The sequence below is a fragment of the Paramormyrops kingsleyae genome, chromosome 8 (assembly GCF_048594095.1).
Source record: "Paramormyrops kingsleyae isolate MSU_618 chromosome 8, PKINGS_0.4, whole genome shotgun sequence".
Lineage (NCBI taxonomy): Eukaryota > Metazoa > Chordata > Actinopteri > Osteoglossiformes > Mormyridae > Paramormyrops > Paramormyrops kingsleyae.
The window spans coordinates 28,655,355-28,670,571 of record NC_132804.1 but is presented as its reverse complement, the minus strand read 5'-3'; the positions used below and the strand labels follow the sequence as shown (position 1 = coordinate 28,670,571).

The window sequence follows — 15,217 nt, the reverse complement described above, 5'->3', positions numbered from 1 at the left end:
ACCTGTGCTGGATGCCTAACAGTTCAGAGAAGTTTCTGGAGCTGCTGCTTTTATAGAGACATGAGTGGTTGCTCAGCAAAAAGTTCCTGCTGTATTTGGTCATGTGTTTTCACACTCTAACTGCTATACTTACTGCTGTACGAAGAGAAGAGATATTATTTTTAGCTCATAAACATAAAGATTTTATTATAAGAAAGTTGCCTGTTTTGATTTTTGTATTCAAAAAATACCTAGTGGATTAAATATGGATTAAATATGGATTAATTAGTATCTGTGTCTGATCCCTTTACAGTTTATCTTAGTAAATTGTTAGCATTTTTACAGAAGTTTTGTTTGCTTATTTAACTATTCCTGTAAGTATTTTTTTTGCAATAATTATATAAATCATATATTATAGTATCTTGTACTTTACAGTTCTACATGTGTTCTCTTGATTCTGAGCCATCTTATTAACAGCTTTAGCACAGGCAGAACAGAGTGCCTAATGTCACATACCATTGCAGGGTAACTGCGCAATTGTTCAGCGTTCTACATTTTACACAAATTTCTTGTCTATATTAATTAGAGGCATGAAATTTTAAAAATGTCAAAATAATTATGTAAATAGAGCAATAAAAACATCGCAGCTTTCACACCAGTCTTTAATTTGGTGAATAGCCATGTTGAATAGTGAAAAATAGGTTTGTCACACCACACCAGAGGTTGTGGAATCTAAGTAATTTAAATTGTGCTTCCTATGCCTTCTAAACACTTTCACATATTTTTCCTTTATCATCACATCAGAAAATGTGTGAAAACTCACAAATTCATCCAGTTTTGATGTGTTTTTCCACACATTTAATATTTGTATAATCTCACGTTTAATCTGTTTAAGACATAGTGTGTATGAGACATATTGCAGTTATTAGTTATTGCTTGTGTCAAAGTTTGTTTATAGCTGTCAGCACTCGTTATTTTCACTGACTTGTGAGTTAGACCTTTAGAGAAACATGTCAGCCATATAAGTCAATATGAATATCACTGTCAATATCAATATCACATAACTACTATTAATAATACTACAAAGATATTTAAAATAATCATTCATTATACAGAATCAGAATAATGGGACGTTATAAATTGCTTTACTGAGATCTCATTCTTAAATTCAGTCTTTAAGGGGAATGTCAGCAATAGCATTACTCTACTTTCTATAAACCTGATGGGAAACATGGTGAACTTTATCATTTGTACTTCAGAAGTAGCACTGCAATGTGATCTCATTCTTTCCGACAAGTATATATGGCAACAGGGGATCTGATTAAACAATCCTGTTATTGGATTTGTCCTCTGGTGGGACGGTTTTCCTTCACAGTGGTGATATGATACGGGCAAATGAAGACTGGGGAGTATTAAAAATTCTGGAGTGATTACACATGTGACAAAGTAGGATCAGGTCATATACCCCATAAAATGTAACACCTGATATCCTACTCACAGCTGTGTGTTCTTATTAGGACAAAATACAAATATAGCTGCTCGATCAGCTTGGCTGTCAAAGCACCTGTGCCACTGTTGTGATGTTATTGTGAATTTGTATCAAACCTATTTTGATATTCAGCAGTGTGGAAGCTCGGGTCGCTTAGATGTTGGGTTTAGAGGAAAATCATGCTGAAAAGTAAGTGACCTTTACGGCTGAAATTTCTTTGAAATAGAAAATGAACTACATAAAAGATTGTGTTTTTGTTTGTTGTAGAATGATTGTGTAATGTTAGTGTGTCTAATGCAGTTCCTTAATAAGATTCTATGTCTTTGCTGTATTGCTTTGGTTTTCGGATTATATCAATTAACAAATTAGCCCCCAGTATCCATCCAGCTTTGCATCCATCCTCCATCCTCTTAGTCAGGATTTCAGGGATCCTGGTGCCTTTACCAGGCAGCAGAGGGTACAGAGGAAGGGACATCCCTGATGGAATGCCAGTGCCATCCAGGACTTACACATGCATGCACAATCACACACTGCAAGCGGCTTTGGACTGCGGGAGGAAACCTATACAACAGAGGAAGAATACATACACACACACGTACACGCATACTGTAGCAAGAATACATACACACACACACATGCACACATAGCGAGAATACATACACACACATGTACACACAGAGTGAGATTATATACACACACACACGCATATACACAAAGAAAGCTGATACATGGAAAAATATCACCTTCTCTGTGAACGCTGTGTGCCAAATAAATATAAATGATCTTCAAACATGCGTTCCCTTCTCAGAGCATGTATGGTAAGCTCTTCAAGAAGTAACAGAAATGCCATTTTGATAGCAAGGCCAATGCGCAGAAACAGACCTATTTATAATCCGCGCATGATCGCCGTTACTACCATGAAAGTAATTTTTACACTTTAAAATTATTTTTTATATTTTACTTTAAGAAATTATTCAAATATTTTCATTTTATGAACTGTAGAATGAACAAAACTGCTATAACCGATTATTTTGAACAAACTAGCATTACTCAAATGTGCGTACAAATGGTCTTGTGTGTGCGTAGATTCTGTTCTTAGCTAAGAACAAATTCAGATAAGAAAACATTGGTGAATGTCAGAATCTTCATAAATAAGTGCGTACGTGGGGTTTAAGAACAAATTTGTTCGTATAAACGGTTGGTGAATGAGGCCCATTGTTATTAATAAACATGCATAGTGTTCTATAGCGTTCCACATTGTCCATAGTTTTCTAACCTGCAGAAAGCTTCTTTTTGTTGCATTCTGGCCTGCAAGCATCTGCCATCTTGTCTTTCCAAACTAGTTTCATGGAAGAATTGTTATTGCCTTTAGCTTTCACACTCATCTCCATATGGGGATAACATCCCATAAAGAGGTCTATGCAGGACTTTTCTTTTAAAACCAATTCATATAGAAGATAGTCAAATTTAAATGGATATCCACTACAGTAGACACTATGCATGAAAGAGTTAAAGCGTAGCCTATGCTAGCAGGGTAGCGGGGTTAAGCTACGCAGCAAATACATGGGAAAATGTTTAGTTGGTGCAACTTATTTCCCCATTTGGTATTGATTTTTTTCTTTTTACAGTATTATTGAAGCAAAGTACATTTCCCATGGTACAATAAGCCCAACATTTCATTCGCTAACAAAGTTTAATCAACTCAGTTACAGACCCTATGTGGACTCCCCCTTTGGCTTCCCCTTTGAGTCTGGTTCCTAAGATTTTTTCCTACTAAGTTTTTCCTTGCCGTTATCGCCTCTGGCTTGCTGTATGTTGCAAATGTTGGGATTGTGCGGGAATAATGCAAAGTGCTTTGAGGCAATGTAATGCTTAAATGCACTATGCAAATTGAATTGATCCAGGATACGGCGTTTAGTATTAAAACCCATGCACATAAAATTCAGTGCACGTATACACTGGGTAGCGGAGAACCCATCCTCTATGCCAGGGGTATTCAACTAAAATTTAATGAGGTCCAGTTAGAGAAAAATTCTTGAAGGAAAGGTCTGGAAGATCATAATGTCTAACTATTTAATAGTGTGATATATATTTAAGTAGCCTGTTAGTTGCATCAACATTGTATGTAATCAGTACCTGACGGTCAAATCAAATTAATTCAGTACGTTTCAAAAACGTTTTGATATTATTTATTGTCACGTGACAAAGAACTTCGGTCAGCTGGCTGGAGTGAGATTTTCAATTCGAGATGTCTGCACACATGTAACAGTTCTTACCTTGTAAATAGTCTGCTTTTGTATTTAACCGTGTAAATACACTTTTGACGTAGCTAATTTTAGGTTTTATAATGGAATAATATAGATTTGCCGTAAGATTTCTGTCACGCCCAGCTCCGTACGATCCTCGTGTGTGCCACGCCCCCTCGTTACCTCGTGTCAATTCCTGATTGTGATCACCAGTGTCCTGTTATTTCTGGCTAGTCTTTAGTATTTAGTCCGTGTCAGTCAGTATTCCCCAGTTCCGTCATTGTATTGCTGTAATGTTTGGTGTTCGTCGCCAGTCTGCCCTTAATAAAACCCTGTTTGTGCGAATTACCGGCACAGCTGGCCTGCTTGCCTGCTCCGCGATTGTGACAATTTCCAGCATGAGTCTGAAAGCGTGAGTGTCATGCCAGATGCTTCAGATTTGGCAACCCTGAAAACGTACATTTTTTGTTTCACATGAGTTTATTTATATAACAGATAACATTACTTAATACATATGTTAAAATGCAGAAACTTCAACGAACATGAAATCAACAATAAACTACGTCTATTTATCCAACCTGTTATATAATACATATTGTATTTGAAAACTTTTCAGCTTTTATATAATGCATCGCGAGCAGAATACCCATCCTCTCTTCCTGCTCACATAACACTTGCCCACTCGGCAGGTTGAGTTTTGAGACTTTGGAGGGGAAACGGTGGCTGATTTCTCCACTTAATTGATTGGTAACTTTGCATCGTGTGATTGGCTGCTTGCTTTGGAAGAAGATGAAGAAAATAATTGTTGACCAGTCGATGAGTAAACAGCCAGTTTCACACTGTCATAGTGTCGGAACAAGAAAAACTAAGTTTTTCAGAGATCCTGTTTCAATTTTGCACGTTCATACACGTGGTTCTGGTTTTGAGAATAATTTAACACCCAATGGGTGAGTGAGTGTGGTGCAGATGCGAGGGCATAAAGTGGATGCGTTCATACACTCACGTAGTTTTGATGTGTGCTGGTTTTGAGACCAATTAAATGCCTTATCTGGATTACAATTGAAAACAAAAGATAACTGACCTGTTATGCACTGTAGTTTATTTCTTGCCTTTTAAAATATCTGCCAGTCTACAGCAAAATATGCATGTATGATACCAAAGCCATTTTCCATGACATTTTTCCACACTAATCTTGGTGCTACTGGAAATGTGGTGTCTTGTTAAATTTTGCGAGAGAAATTAATGAACACAATGCCATAAGAATTTTAGTTGCTTTTAAAAGGGTCCGACAGTGCTTCAAGTTCTAAAGAGTATTAATGATCGATTTCAGTGTAAAGGTGATGCGTAGACATATTAATGAAAACAATTACCAGTTTTTTTGCAGACATGAATACAGTAAGTAACTTTATTGACAATTTTTTGCAGAAGGACAATTCACAAGAAAGTCATATTATATGGTTTCTCGTTATTTTGTCTCATGTTGTTTTCATCCCTCATTCGGCCTCCTTGCCCTTAAAAGAAATAAGAAAACCAGTTAGAATGCTTTCGATTCTTTATATTTGCTTTCACAGTTATAGTAACACAGTTTATTATGCAGTAAAAGTTAAAAATCTCTGGTAAATACCTCTCTAATATATTCAATATTATAATGATATAGAGTAGGTGGAGTTAGCACAGTCCATGAGCACTGTAGCCTCCCGCCTCCAGGGTTTAAATCCCTCCCCTGACTGTGTGTATGAAGTTTATAGGTCCTCCCAGTGTCTGTGTGGGTCCAGTCATTTGGTGGATTGATGTCTCTAAATTGCTGATAGTCAGTGTGGCAGACGGATATCCATCCCGGACGTACGTTGCCTTTTACCTGACATCATTAACCATTGGGTGCAGTGTGATAGGCATGACTGGAGCTTATTATACCTTTCCAGCTTCGCGGCTCTTGGCTCTCAGCTTGTTGACCTGAGACTCAGCGATGTCGGCACGCTCCTGGGCTTCCTCCATCTCATGCTGCACCTTCCTGAACCTGGACAGGTGAGTGTTGGCCTGCTCCTCCTGTGCAGCAGTCAAAGACCTCATCAGTTCAAGTTGGCATTTTCATAGATGGGTTCACAGAATTTCACTATTATCTGGATAATATTGTTACTTTCTTATAAGTAAAGATTTTTAGGAATTATTAGAAATTGGAACTGATTCAATTTTCCCTTTTAATATAAGTATACAAATGCAAACTTTTTATCTTTTAAGACAAAAACTAAAAAGTTGAAGATGAAATAAATTCTACTCTTTAAAGACTCAAACTGTAAAACATTTTAAAGATAATCTCTTGTTTCAATATGCAGGTCATACAGTCATAATATTTCATCAGATGATCAGTGTTGTGTCAGACGGGACAAAGGACACAGGAATAGGGATCAGGGCAAAAACAAGATGGGTTTAGTCTAAATGAAAAGACAGGGAAGCTCAAAACTGGGACTCACAACCAAAGTAACAGAGATAGCAACGTCAATGTCAGAACTGGGGAGCACAGGACTGGGAGGCACTTATAACAGTGACTAACAAGGGAGCACAACGAGAGACAGTTGTAGTGAATCACAGAAGAGCAGAAATGAGAAGTAAGACAAATGCGGAATAGACGTGGCTCAAAACAGAAGGATCGGCTTGGCAGGGCTTGACAATGATCAGAATGAGTTTAATGCAAATTGTGTGGAAATCATGTTATGGCTCATCTCTGGAATTAGGAAATTAGCATCTTATATAGGAAATGATACTTACAGCTTCCTCAGCCTGTCTCTTGTAGGACTTCACTTTCAGCTGCAGCTTGTCCACCAGATCCTGTAGTCTGTTCACATTCTTCTTGTCCTCCTCAGTCTACAGTAAGTATAGATTATTAGATACCTGCAGTCCTCACTTTAATTTTTGCCATGTCTCTGTAAACATTAACATAAACATTTATTGAAACATTTTGTAAAATCTACCTGGTAGGTAAGCTCCTTGACCCTCCTCTCGTATTTTCGGACACCTTTGACAGCATCGGCTCCACGTCTCTGTTCAGCTTCAACTTCAGATTCCAGCTCACGTACCTTAAATGTAAAAATTTAGATTTTTTTCCCAGTGGCTTTCTCAAACATTTGTCAAATGGTAAGGCAGTAATATGCTAATAATATACAAAATATGAACAATGTAAGTCCATCCATTTTTTTCACTTTAAAGTTACCAAATGATAAGAGATTAGTAGCCTTCTCATGAACACAGTTTAACCGTTGTACTGCTCACCCTGGCTTCCAGTTTCTGGAGCTGTTTCTTTCCACCTTTCATGGCCAGGCTCTCAGCCTCATCAAGACGGTGCTGCAGGTCCTTCACTGTGACCTCAAGGTTCTTCTTCATCCTCTCCAGGTGGGCGCTGGTGTCCTGCTCCTTCTTCAGCTCCTCTGCCATCATGGCAGCCTGAAAGGTTCATTCACAATTTTTGTTTATACGAATGATGTTGGTCCTGGATATTCTACTGTTTTACGATCTCAAAGAAATTTTTGTTTTAATACATGACTCACATCAGTAATGGCCTTCTTGGCCTTCTCCTCTGCATTTCTGGCTTCCTGAATGGCATCGTCCACCTCACCCTGGACCTGAACAAGGTCACCTTCAAGCTTCTTCTTGGTGTTAATCAGGCTGGTGTTCTGAAAGACATTGATGTATTTTCAATATTATAACAAATACATTCAATTGTAGCAATGACTCCAGGGAGATCATGCATAACTTTTGATGTTTCAAACATACCTGGGAGTGCAGCAGTCCAACACGCTCACTGGCATCGACCAGCTCCTGCTCGGCCACTTTGCGGCCTCTCTCTGTCTGCTCCAGAGCAGCCCTCAGCTCCTCAATCTCAGCCAGCATCAGAGTGTTCCTGCGCTCTACCATGACAACCTGCTCCTTCATGTCCTCCTGTCCCCTTATGGCTTCATCAAGGTGCAGTTGGGCATCCTGTAGAATAACATGACTTCCATTATCTTCTTATTGAGAGATACTCTTCCCTTTTATTGTCAGGATAACTGTATACATACCTTAAGCTGTCCCTGGACATTTCTCAGTTGTTTCTGGGCCTCAGCAGCCTGACGGTTGGCATGGCTGAGCTGAATCTCCATTTCATTGAGGTCTCCCTCCATCTTCTTCTTGACCCTCAGAGCATCATTTCTGCTCCTGACTTCTGCATCCAAAGTGCTCTGCATGGAATCAATGACCCTCTGGCTGTTCCTCTTGATCTGCTCCATCTCCTCATCTTTCTCAGCCAGCTTCCTGTCAATTTCACCCTTGACCTGGTTGAGCTCCAGCTGGACACGTAGGATCTTAGACTCCTCATGCTCCAGTGTACCCTGTGAAAATAAATGATAAAATGATGCATGTAATGCCCAATGTATCCCAGCATTATTTTTTGTGGTGTTGCTATTTTATGGGTGTGATCAGGGTACTGCTGGAGATTTTGTGCCCCATGAATGCATGTCGTATTGGGCCCCCAACCCAGACCAATCCAGTGGTGGAATGTAACAAAGTACTTGTACTTCGTTACTGTACTTAAGTACATTTTTACGTATCTGTACTTTACTTAAGTAAAAATAATAATGCATATTATTATTTCTACAATTTCTACAATTTATGCCGTTAGTCGTTACATTTTATGAACACAATTTCCTCAAAATCTTGCATGAAAAAATAGTTAGCCTATTGCGTTCAGGTGTTGTTTGCCATTTCCTACCAATCAGGTGGCTTTATTAGCTCCAATGATGGCAGAGCGCGCGTCAATTAGCAGCACGAGCTGGTAGACTGGCTTGATTTCAAGAAGATGAGACATTCAACATGGACCCAGAGCCAACATCGACTGAGTGTGAGCACGAGCCCTGCAGCTCTGATTCAGAAAGAAATCCTTGGCCGTATTTAAGAAAGTTATTTGAGTTCAAAGGAGCAAAGAATGAGTCCTTGTGTTTCCCTTTTACTGCTCTTAACAGATGTGTTGAATAGTTTTGCAAGTACATAATTGATTTAAAGATATATCATGTCCTGACTGGTTTATCTTAATGGTATATTAGTGGGTAATACCTAGTAGATAACTTGTCATCCACAGAATTCTAAGTTAGGGTACACACAGTATTGCAGAGTGCACGCACAATAAGCACACCAAACTTTCCAATACACATATACTGTATAGTTGCTTGTAATTATTACGAGCAATGACATCGGTAGAGGCGTAAGTCAGTATATCTACTATTCTTTTACAAAATGGCACACCCACCCCAGAAGTTGAGACAAACCATTATGTGAGTACTTTTACTTAAAAAAATACTTTAAAGTAAATTTAAAAGTAAGTACTTAGTACTTTCACTTAAGTAAGATTGTTGATGTAGCACTTCTACTTTTACTTGAGTACATATTTTGCAGGATATTTGTACTTTTACTTAAATAGTAAGTTTCAGTACTTCCTCCACCACTGGACCAATCCAATAATGTTTGAAAATTTTTAGGGACCTGGTCATCAGGGGCCCTAGGAATGGGTGTAACCCCCCCCCCCCCCCACACACACACACACACACACACACCTTTATGCCCCCCCCTGGGTGTAATTACCTCAGCTTCCTCTAGAGCAGTCTGGATTTCTGACTTTTCTGTCTCTACTGACTTCTTGGCCTTCTCAAGCTCATGGATGGTCTTTCCAGTCTCACCGATTTGTTCAGTCAGGTCTGAGATCTCCTCTGAAGAGTAAATAAATAGGTATTATTATGGAAGAAAATGAATCTAATTTTTCAGTAATAGGGTATAATGAATGTAATATTAATGGAGTTTGAATCTATCAGAATCAATATGGAAACATACGCTGCAGGTTCTTGTTCTCTCTCTTCATGGTCTCCAGGTGGTCCAGAGTTTCCTCATAGGAGTTCTTCATCTTGAACAGTTCAGTACTGAGAGAACGAGCCTCTTTCTGAGCCCCTTCCAGCTCTGCCTGACTTTCTTCATACTTCTGTTTCCATTCTGCCAGGACCTAGAAAAGATTGAACACAAAACAAAGATGAAGGCAGGTAGTTAGAAGTAAATTTCTCCTTCATGTCTATGATGGCAAACTGGCTGGGAATTCTCTCAATATATTTCTTTACCTTGTCAAAGTTTCTCTGCTTCTTATCCAGATTAGCAGCCAAAGAGTTTGCCCTCTCTACATCGATCATGAGGTCCTCCACCTCACCCTGCAGTCTCTGTTTGGTCTTCTCCAGAGAAGCACATTTGGCATTGACAGCCTCAATAGATTCCTCTGCATCCTGGAGACGCTGAGCAAGCTTTTTCCTGTGGAGAGTGAAATTTTAGTTTCACTGGAATTATCTTTACATAAATTTATGCAGTTAAGTGAAGATATAGAATCAGTGTAGTTACTTGGCCTCCTCAAGCTCCTCAGTACGTTGGATGGCATCAGTCTCATATTTGGTCCTCCACTGAGCCACCTCGCTGTTGGCCTTGGACATTCCACGCTGCAGTTCAGCCTTGGCCTCCTGCTCCTCCTCATATTGCTCTCTGAGGAGGTCACAGTCATGGCGAGCTGATTGCACAGCGTGGGCCAGAGCGTTCTTGGCCTTAAAATGGAAAAAAACAGTATGAATACATTGTTTCTTGGGCCGTCACTATCAATTATACCAAATATCTAGGGAATAATCTGATGATTACACCAAGTATCCATAGTGCCACTGTGCTGTCCTCAATTAGGTTTGCACAGAGCCCAATGTTAAAATATTGATTTGGCATTTCATGCTTACGTAATTGTTACATTGCAGAGACTGCAATAGTCTGCTGGGTGCAAACCATGTATAAGTTGCACAAAAAAAAAATCCTCAGTCAATAGAAACATAACTTAGCAAGCTTTGCAAATTTAATCATGGTTTCCTGTGAAAATTATGTAGTAGATGTTAAAAAGGAAACTCAGTCTAATCTTTTGCGACACTGAAAAAGAGAAACAACTTTTCACGAAAAGTTTCATCTTCAGGTGTATGGAAATATTCTGTATCCCATAGCATCAATATTGAAGAAAAGCAAGTGATTTGTCAGCATTGCTTTGTGTCTTCTGGAACAGCCCAAGACAGCACCACTCTGTTGGTCGATAATAATTTCTGCTTGATTATATAGTTAACTTTTATCACTTAAATATCACAAAAACTTCAGATGTGAACTTTTTCCACTATACAGCCCTAATACACAATACATTCACAAGACATGATTAATGTTATGTGGCTATTACAGTATGTACTATATTATATGAGATGATGCTGCTAAGTTATGGCACTAACCTTTGTATAGGAGAAAATATTTTGGCACATTAAAATTATTTAAGTCAATTTTAGGACTAAAACAAACTAGGCTACTCTCAGTGGCTAAATGGCACATCTATAGCTAACCTCGCATTAGTGGGTGAGCCCTTTAACCTGAGTGCCTTATTTTAAGATATAATTGTATTGCAGTCCTGCTGTGGTGATATTTAACTTTTGCATTGCAATACTGAGAGTCAACTGCATTTTCATTGACTTTTAATATGAAATGCTTCCACACATCTGATGCTTTCACTCTTTATTTGGACCCTCCTGCTCTACGCCATCTTCCTTCTACCATATTTCTGAGAATCTGAGAAAGAAATTTAGAATCGATGCCTTTTAATAATTGAATTTAATTGAGTAATCATGATGGCTCTTATAGCTTTTAAATCAGTATTTATATGAAGGGATGCGTCATACTTGTCTTGCTTATTGGTAAAATTTAGAACTACAGTTCTAGTTACCTTGACTTCCTCTTCAACGTGTCTCTTGAGCTCCTCAATCTGCTGTGTGTAGGCCTGTTTACCTCTAGTCAGCTGGGAAACAAGAGCTTCTTTCTCCTCAAGCTGACGACCAAATTCACCTAAATATAAAAATGAAGCAAAATCATAATACTTAGGTATTACCCCTATTGATATTTATTACCTAAAAGTAATCTATATTTTACCTACCATTCTCTGTCTGGAGTCTTGCTTTCTGTGCACTCATGTCATTTAGCTGACGAACGTTTTCATCATTCTTTGACTTAAGTTCACTTAGTTGATCTTCAAGGGTGCGGCACATTTTCTCCAGATTGGCCTGTCAGAATTTTAATTTTTTTTGTAAAGAAGTGTGATGTCCACAAATCGGCTTTAATCGGCTCAAACATCCTAGTTTCCTCATACCTTTGATTTTGCAACAGCCTCCATGTTGCTGCTCAGGTCATCGATTTCCATTTTGTATTCACTCTTCTCCTTCTCCAGCTTCTGCTTGACACGCTGAAGGTTGTCGATTTGTTCTCCCAGCTCTGCTACACTGTCAGCCTGCTTCTTACGGAGGGCAGCAGCTGTAGCCTCATGCTGCAGGGTGGACTCTTCAAGATCACGGCGCAGCTTCTGGAACTCAGCCTCACGCTTCTTGTTCATCTCGATCTGAGCAGAGGTTGCACCACCAGCTTCCTCAAGCCTCTCACTGATCTCCTCAAGTTCCCTGGACAGATCAGCCCTCTGTTTCTCAACCTTGGCCCTGGCAGCACGTTCAGCCTCAATCTCTTCCTCCAGCTCCTCAATACGAGCCTAAAATACATGAGAGTGTGTAAGTCATAGTACTAGATAGCTCCACATTGTTCATTTGAAGTATGAAGTTGTTCATTTGAGTTTACCTGGAGCTCTTTAATCTTCTTCTGAAGCTGAGCACCCAGTGTCTGTTCATCCTCAATTTTGCTCAGAAGCTGGCTAGTCTCAAAGTCCTTCCTGTGGACAGTAATCACACATTCTCAGTATTCAGTATCAGTTTTAAACTTGTGGATAAACTAGGGACTGAGGTTTTCTCACAGTTTTATTTTAACAATATTCTTACTTCTTTATCTTCTCCTCTGACTGCTGCTTATCATTCTCCAGGTCCATTATAGATTCCTGGGCAAGTTTCAGGTCTCCCTCAAGCTTTCTCTTGGCTCTCTCAAGATCCATGCGTAGCTTTTTCTCTTGTTCCAAAGAGCCTTCAAGCTACAGATAAAATAAAGTTATTGATCTGAAACATATTTTTTCTGGTTTTGAGAGGCATAAAACAATGATTATTTTCCTTACATCATCCACTTGCTGTTCAAGCTTGGTCTTGGCTTTGGTCAGAGTGTTGACTTTGTCTTCTTCTGCTTGGAGATCATCCAGGGTCTGCTGGTGTGACTCTTGGAGGGCTTTCTTTTCCTTGGTCAGCTTGGCAATGCTCTCATCTTGAGTGGCCATCTCCTCAGTAAGGTTTTTAACCTGAGAGGAAAGCATTCCATACTTGGTTACATAGAGTTAAGGAAATAGTCAAAATGTATAAGATTTTTCATGATTTAACATTAACCTTGTTTTCTGTGGCATGTTTCTCCTTCTCCACTTTAGCCAAGGTCAGCTCCAAGTCATCTATGTCTTTCTTTAGCTCAGAACATTCATCCTCCAGTTTCCTCTTCTTGGCAGTCAACTCAGCATTGATTTCCTCCTCATCCTCCAGCCTCTCATTTGTCTCTTTGAGTTTTGCTTCAAGCTGGATTTTACTTTTGATGAGTCCCTCACACCTCTCCTCTGCGTCTGAGAGATTCTCAGTTTCCTAAATGTAAAACAAATTAACCATTTTTTTTCAAATTGTAAGATCAAAATTCCTCTATACTAAACAGTTTTTACCAGTCATTATGGTTGGTTGAGTATTTTAATATCTCTATCCTGCAATCAGATTATTTACATACCGACTGCACTTGTAACTGCAGGTCATTCTTCTCCTGCAGTAGGGAAACCATTTTCTCCTCCAGCTCCTTCTTCTTGGCCAGTGCTTTCGTCAGTTCTTCTTTGGTCTTCTCAAAGTCCTCCTTCATGTTGGCCATTTCCTTCTCAGCTTCTGCGCTCTTCAGGAGTGGCTTGATCTTGAAGTACACTTTCATCCATGGCCAGGTTTTAACATTCATGAATGAGCGGATGTTGTATTGGATGCTGTAAATGGACTCTCTGAAGCAAGATCACAAGAGAACTTAGACAGTCTGCCAAATTTGTACAGATTATTCATATCTAGTTCAAAAAGATACATTGTAATAATTGCTGAAATAACTAGCAACAATTCACTGTAATTAAATTAAACTGAATTTTAAATTTTCATGCTACTCTATATTGATATATATGGAACTCCACAAATTTCAGAACAGTCAATGAAGGATTAGGTTTAGCAGCGCAATGAATGTTGTTACATATCCATCCATCTATACATCTTATGGCTTATTACGGTTTCCCAAGGGACCTTAAGGGCACTCCAAACAAGGGCATGTCAACATGGAGACTCACATACAGTCATGCACTGAAAAAGTACCCAGAAGAAAACCACGAGACACATAGTGCAAACATTTTAATGTATTTAACAATTTACCTCCTCTCCATCATCTTTACAAACTCCCTTCTCATGAGGTACCCGCGGCACAGGGCCTGAGTCATGGTGACCAAAGAGGCCAGTTTCTCATCTCGCATCTCCTCTAGCTGCCCCAGCAGACCAGCTTTGAAGAACACCTGGTAACAGATGTAGTAGATATTAGCTAAATAACAGGATTATGAGTCTTGCAATGTGTGTTAGAAATAGCATGACACAGATGTAAACATATAACCTTTAGATATACATAAATGTCTAGCCTTTTACCTTGGTGTGGCCAAACTTGTACTGAGTGTGGTCCACATCAATTGAACCCAAGAGCTTCTCTGAAGCCTTCTTGTTATCAATGAACTGTCCTTCCGGAATCACACTGGCGTTCAGGACTTTGTATCTGAGAGTTAATATTTAAAAATTATTTATTTTTCACATTATATTTATGATTCATACAGTTGGGCCTGCGGTTCACGAACACAATCCGTTCCAGGAAAGTGGTCGTGAACCAATTTGTATGTGGACCAAGGCAATTTTCCCCATAAGAAAGTACTGAAATTCGATTAATTCTTTTACAAGTCTACCAAATAATAATTTTTGTTAATTAACTTCTGCATCGCGGGAGCAGAGAGAGACAGTGAATATATTATATTGATAGAGTAATCCATGAAAGAGAAGTGTGTAAAATGACCTCTGCTTGAAGTCACCATAGAGGATTCTGCTGGGGAAACCCTTTCTGCAGATCCTGATACCTTCCAGCACACCGTTACACCTCAGCTGATGGATAACCAGGAAGTTCTCCATCAGACCTGGAGGACAAATTAAAGTAAAGGAATTATCCATAAGATCTGAATAAACCTAGTGAAACTCCTTTAATACTAATGTTTATGCAGTTGATGTAATGTGCAGTGCTGTACAAACCTGGTGTCTTTGATTCGTTTGGAATCAGGCAGCGCACAAAGTGAGGGTGAGTGCTTCTCAGGTTGGTCATCAGCTTGCCCAGGTTCTCCTGTAGGATGACAGGATGTATGTCATTGACATAAGATGGAGGCATGTATAGATATTGCAGACAGTAACTGATTACAATATGTACT

At 39.1% G+C, this 15,217-nt stretch overlaps 1 protein-coding gene and 1 long non-coding RNA gene across 3 annotated transcripts in view; one reads left to right on the top strand and one right to left on the bottom strand.

Moving 5' to 3' along the window:
• The first annotated feature begins 1,112 nt into the window (after nt 1-1,112).
• On the top strand, nt 1,113-5,756 carry LOC140592311 (uncharacterized). Its single transcript, XR_011992677.1, has 2 exons — nt 1,113-1,657; nt 5,637-5,756. It is a non-coding gene; the product is annotated as an uncharacterized lncRNA (long non-coding RNA).
• The window catches only part of LOC111856188 (myosin heavy chain, fast skeletal muscle), a 34,090-nt gene continuing 23,945 nt past the window's right edge, over nt 5,073-15,217 (bottom strand). For both annotated transcript variants that reach the window (XM_072715612.1, XM_072715611.1), the window contains 24 exons: nt 15,045-15,132; nt 14,815-14,932; nt 14,400-14,523; nt 14,136-14,272; nt 13,468-13,723; nt 13,089-13,331; nt 12,827-13,003; nt 12,600-12,745; nt 12,403-12,493; nt 11,927-12,316; nt 11,714-11,840; nt 11,507-11,625; nt 10,117-10,313; nt 9,846-10,029; nt 9,568-9,733; nt 9,322-9,446; nt 7,767-8,075; nt 7,483-7,686; nt 7,257-7,382; nt 6,982-7,152; nt 6,684-6,788; nt 6,481-6,576; nt 5,629-5,760; nt 5,073-5,225 (listed from right to left, as the gene is read on the bottom strand). In XM_072715612.1, coding sequence (XP_072571713.1) covers nt 5,208-5,225; nt 5,629-5,760; nt 6,481-6,576; nt 6,684-6,788; nt 6,982-7,152; nt 7,257-7,382; nt 7,483-7,686; nt 7,767-8,075; nt 9,322-9,446; nt 9,568-9,733; nt 9,846-10,029; nt 10,117-10,313; nt 11,507-11,625; nt 11,714-11,840; nt 11,927-12,316; nt 12,403-12,493; nt 12,600-12,745; nt 12,827-13,003; nt 13,089-13,331; nt 13,468-13,723; nt 14,136-14,272; nt 14,400-14,523; nt 14,815-14,932; nt 15,045-15,132 — 3,849 coding nt within the window. In that variant the 3' untranslated portion in view covers nt 5,073-5,207. The remainder of the gene's footprint in view (nt 5,226-5,628; nt 5,761-6,480; nt 6,577-6,683; nt 6,789-6,981; nt 7,153-7,256; nt 7,383-7,482; nt 7,687-7,766; nt 8,076-9,321; nt 9,447-9,567; nt 9,734-9,845; nt 10,030-10,116; nt 10,314-11,506; nt 11,626-11,713; nt 11,841-11,926; nt 12,317-12,402; nt 12,494-12,599; nt 12,746-12,826; nt 13,004-13,088; nt 13,332-13,467; nt 13,724-14,135; nt 14,273-14,399; nt 14,524-14,814; nt 14,933-15,044; nt 15,133-15,217) is intronic.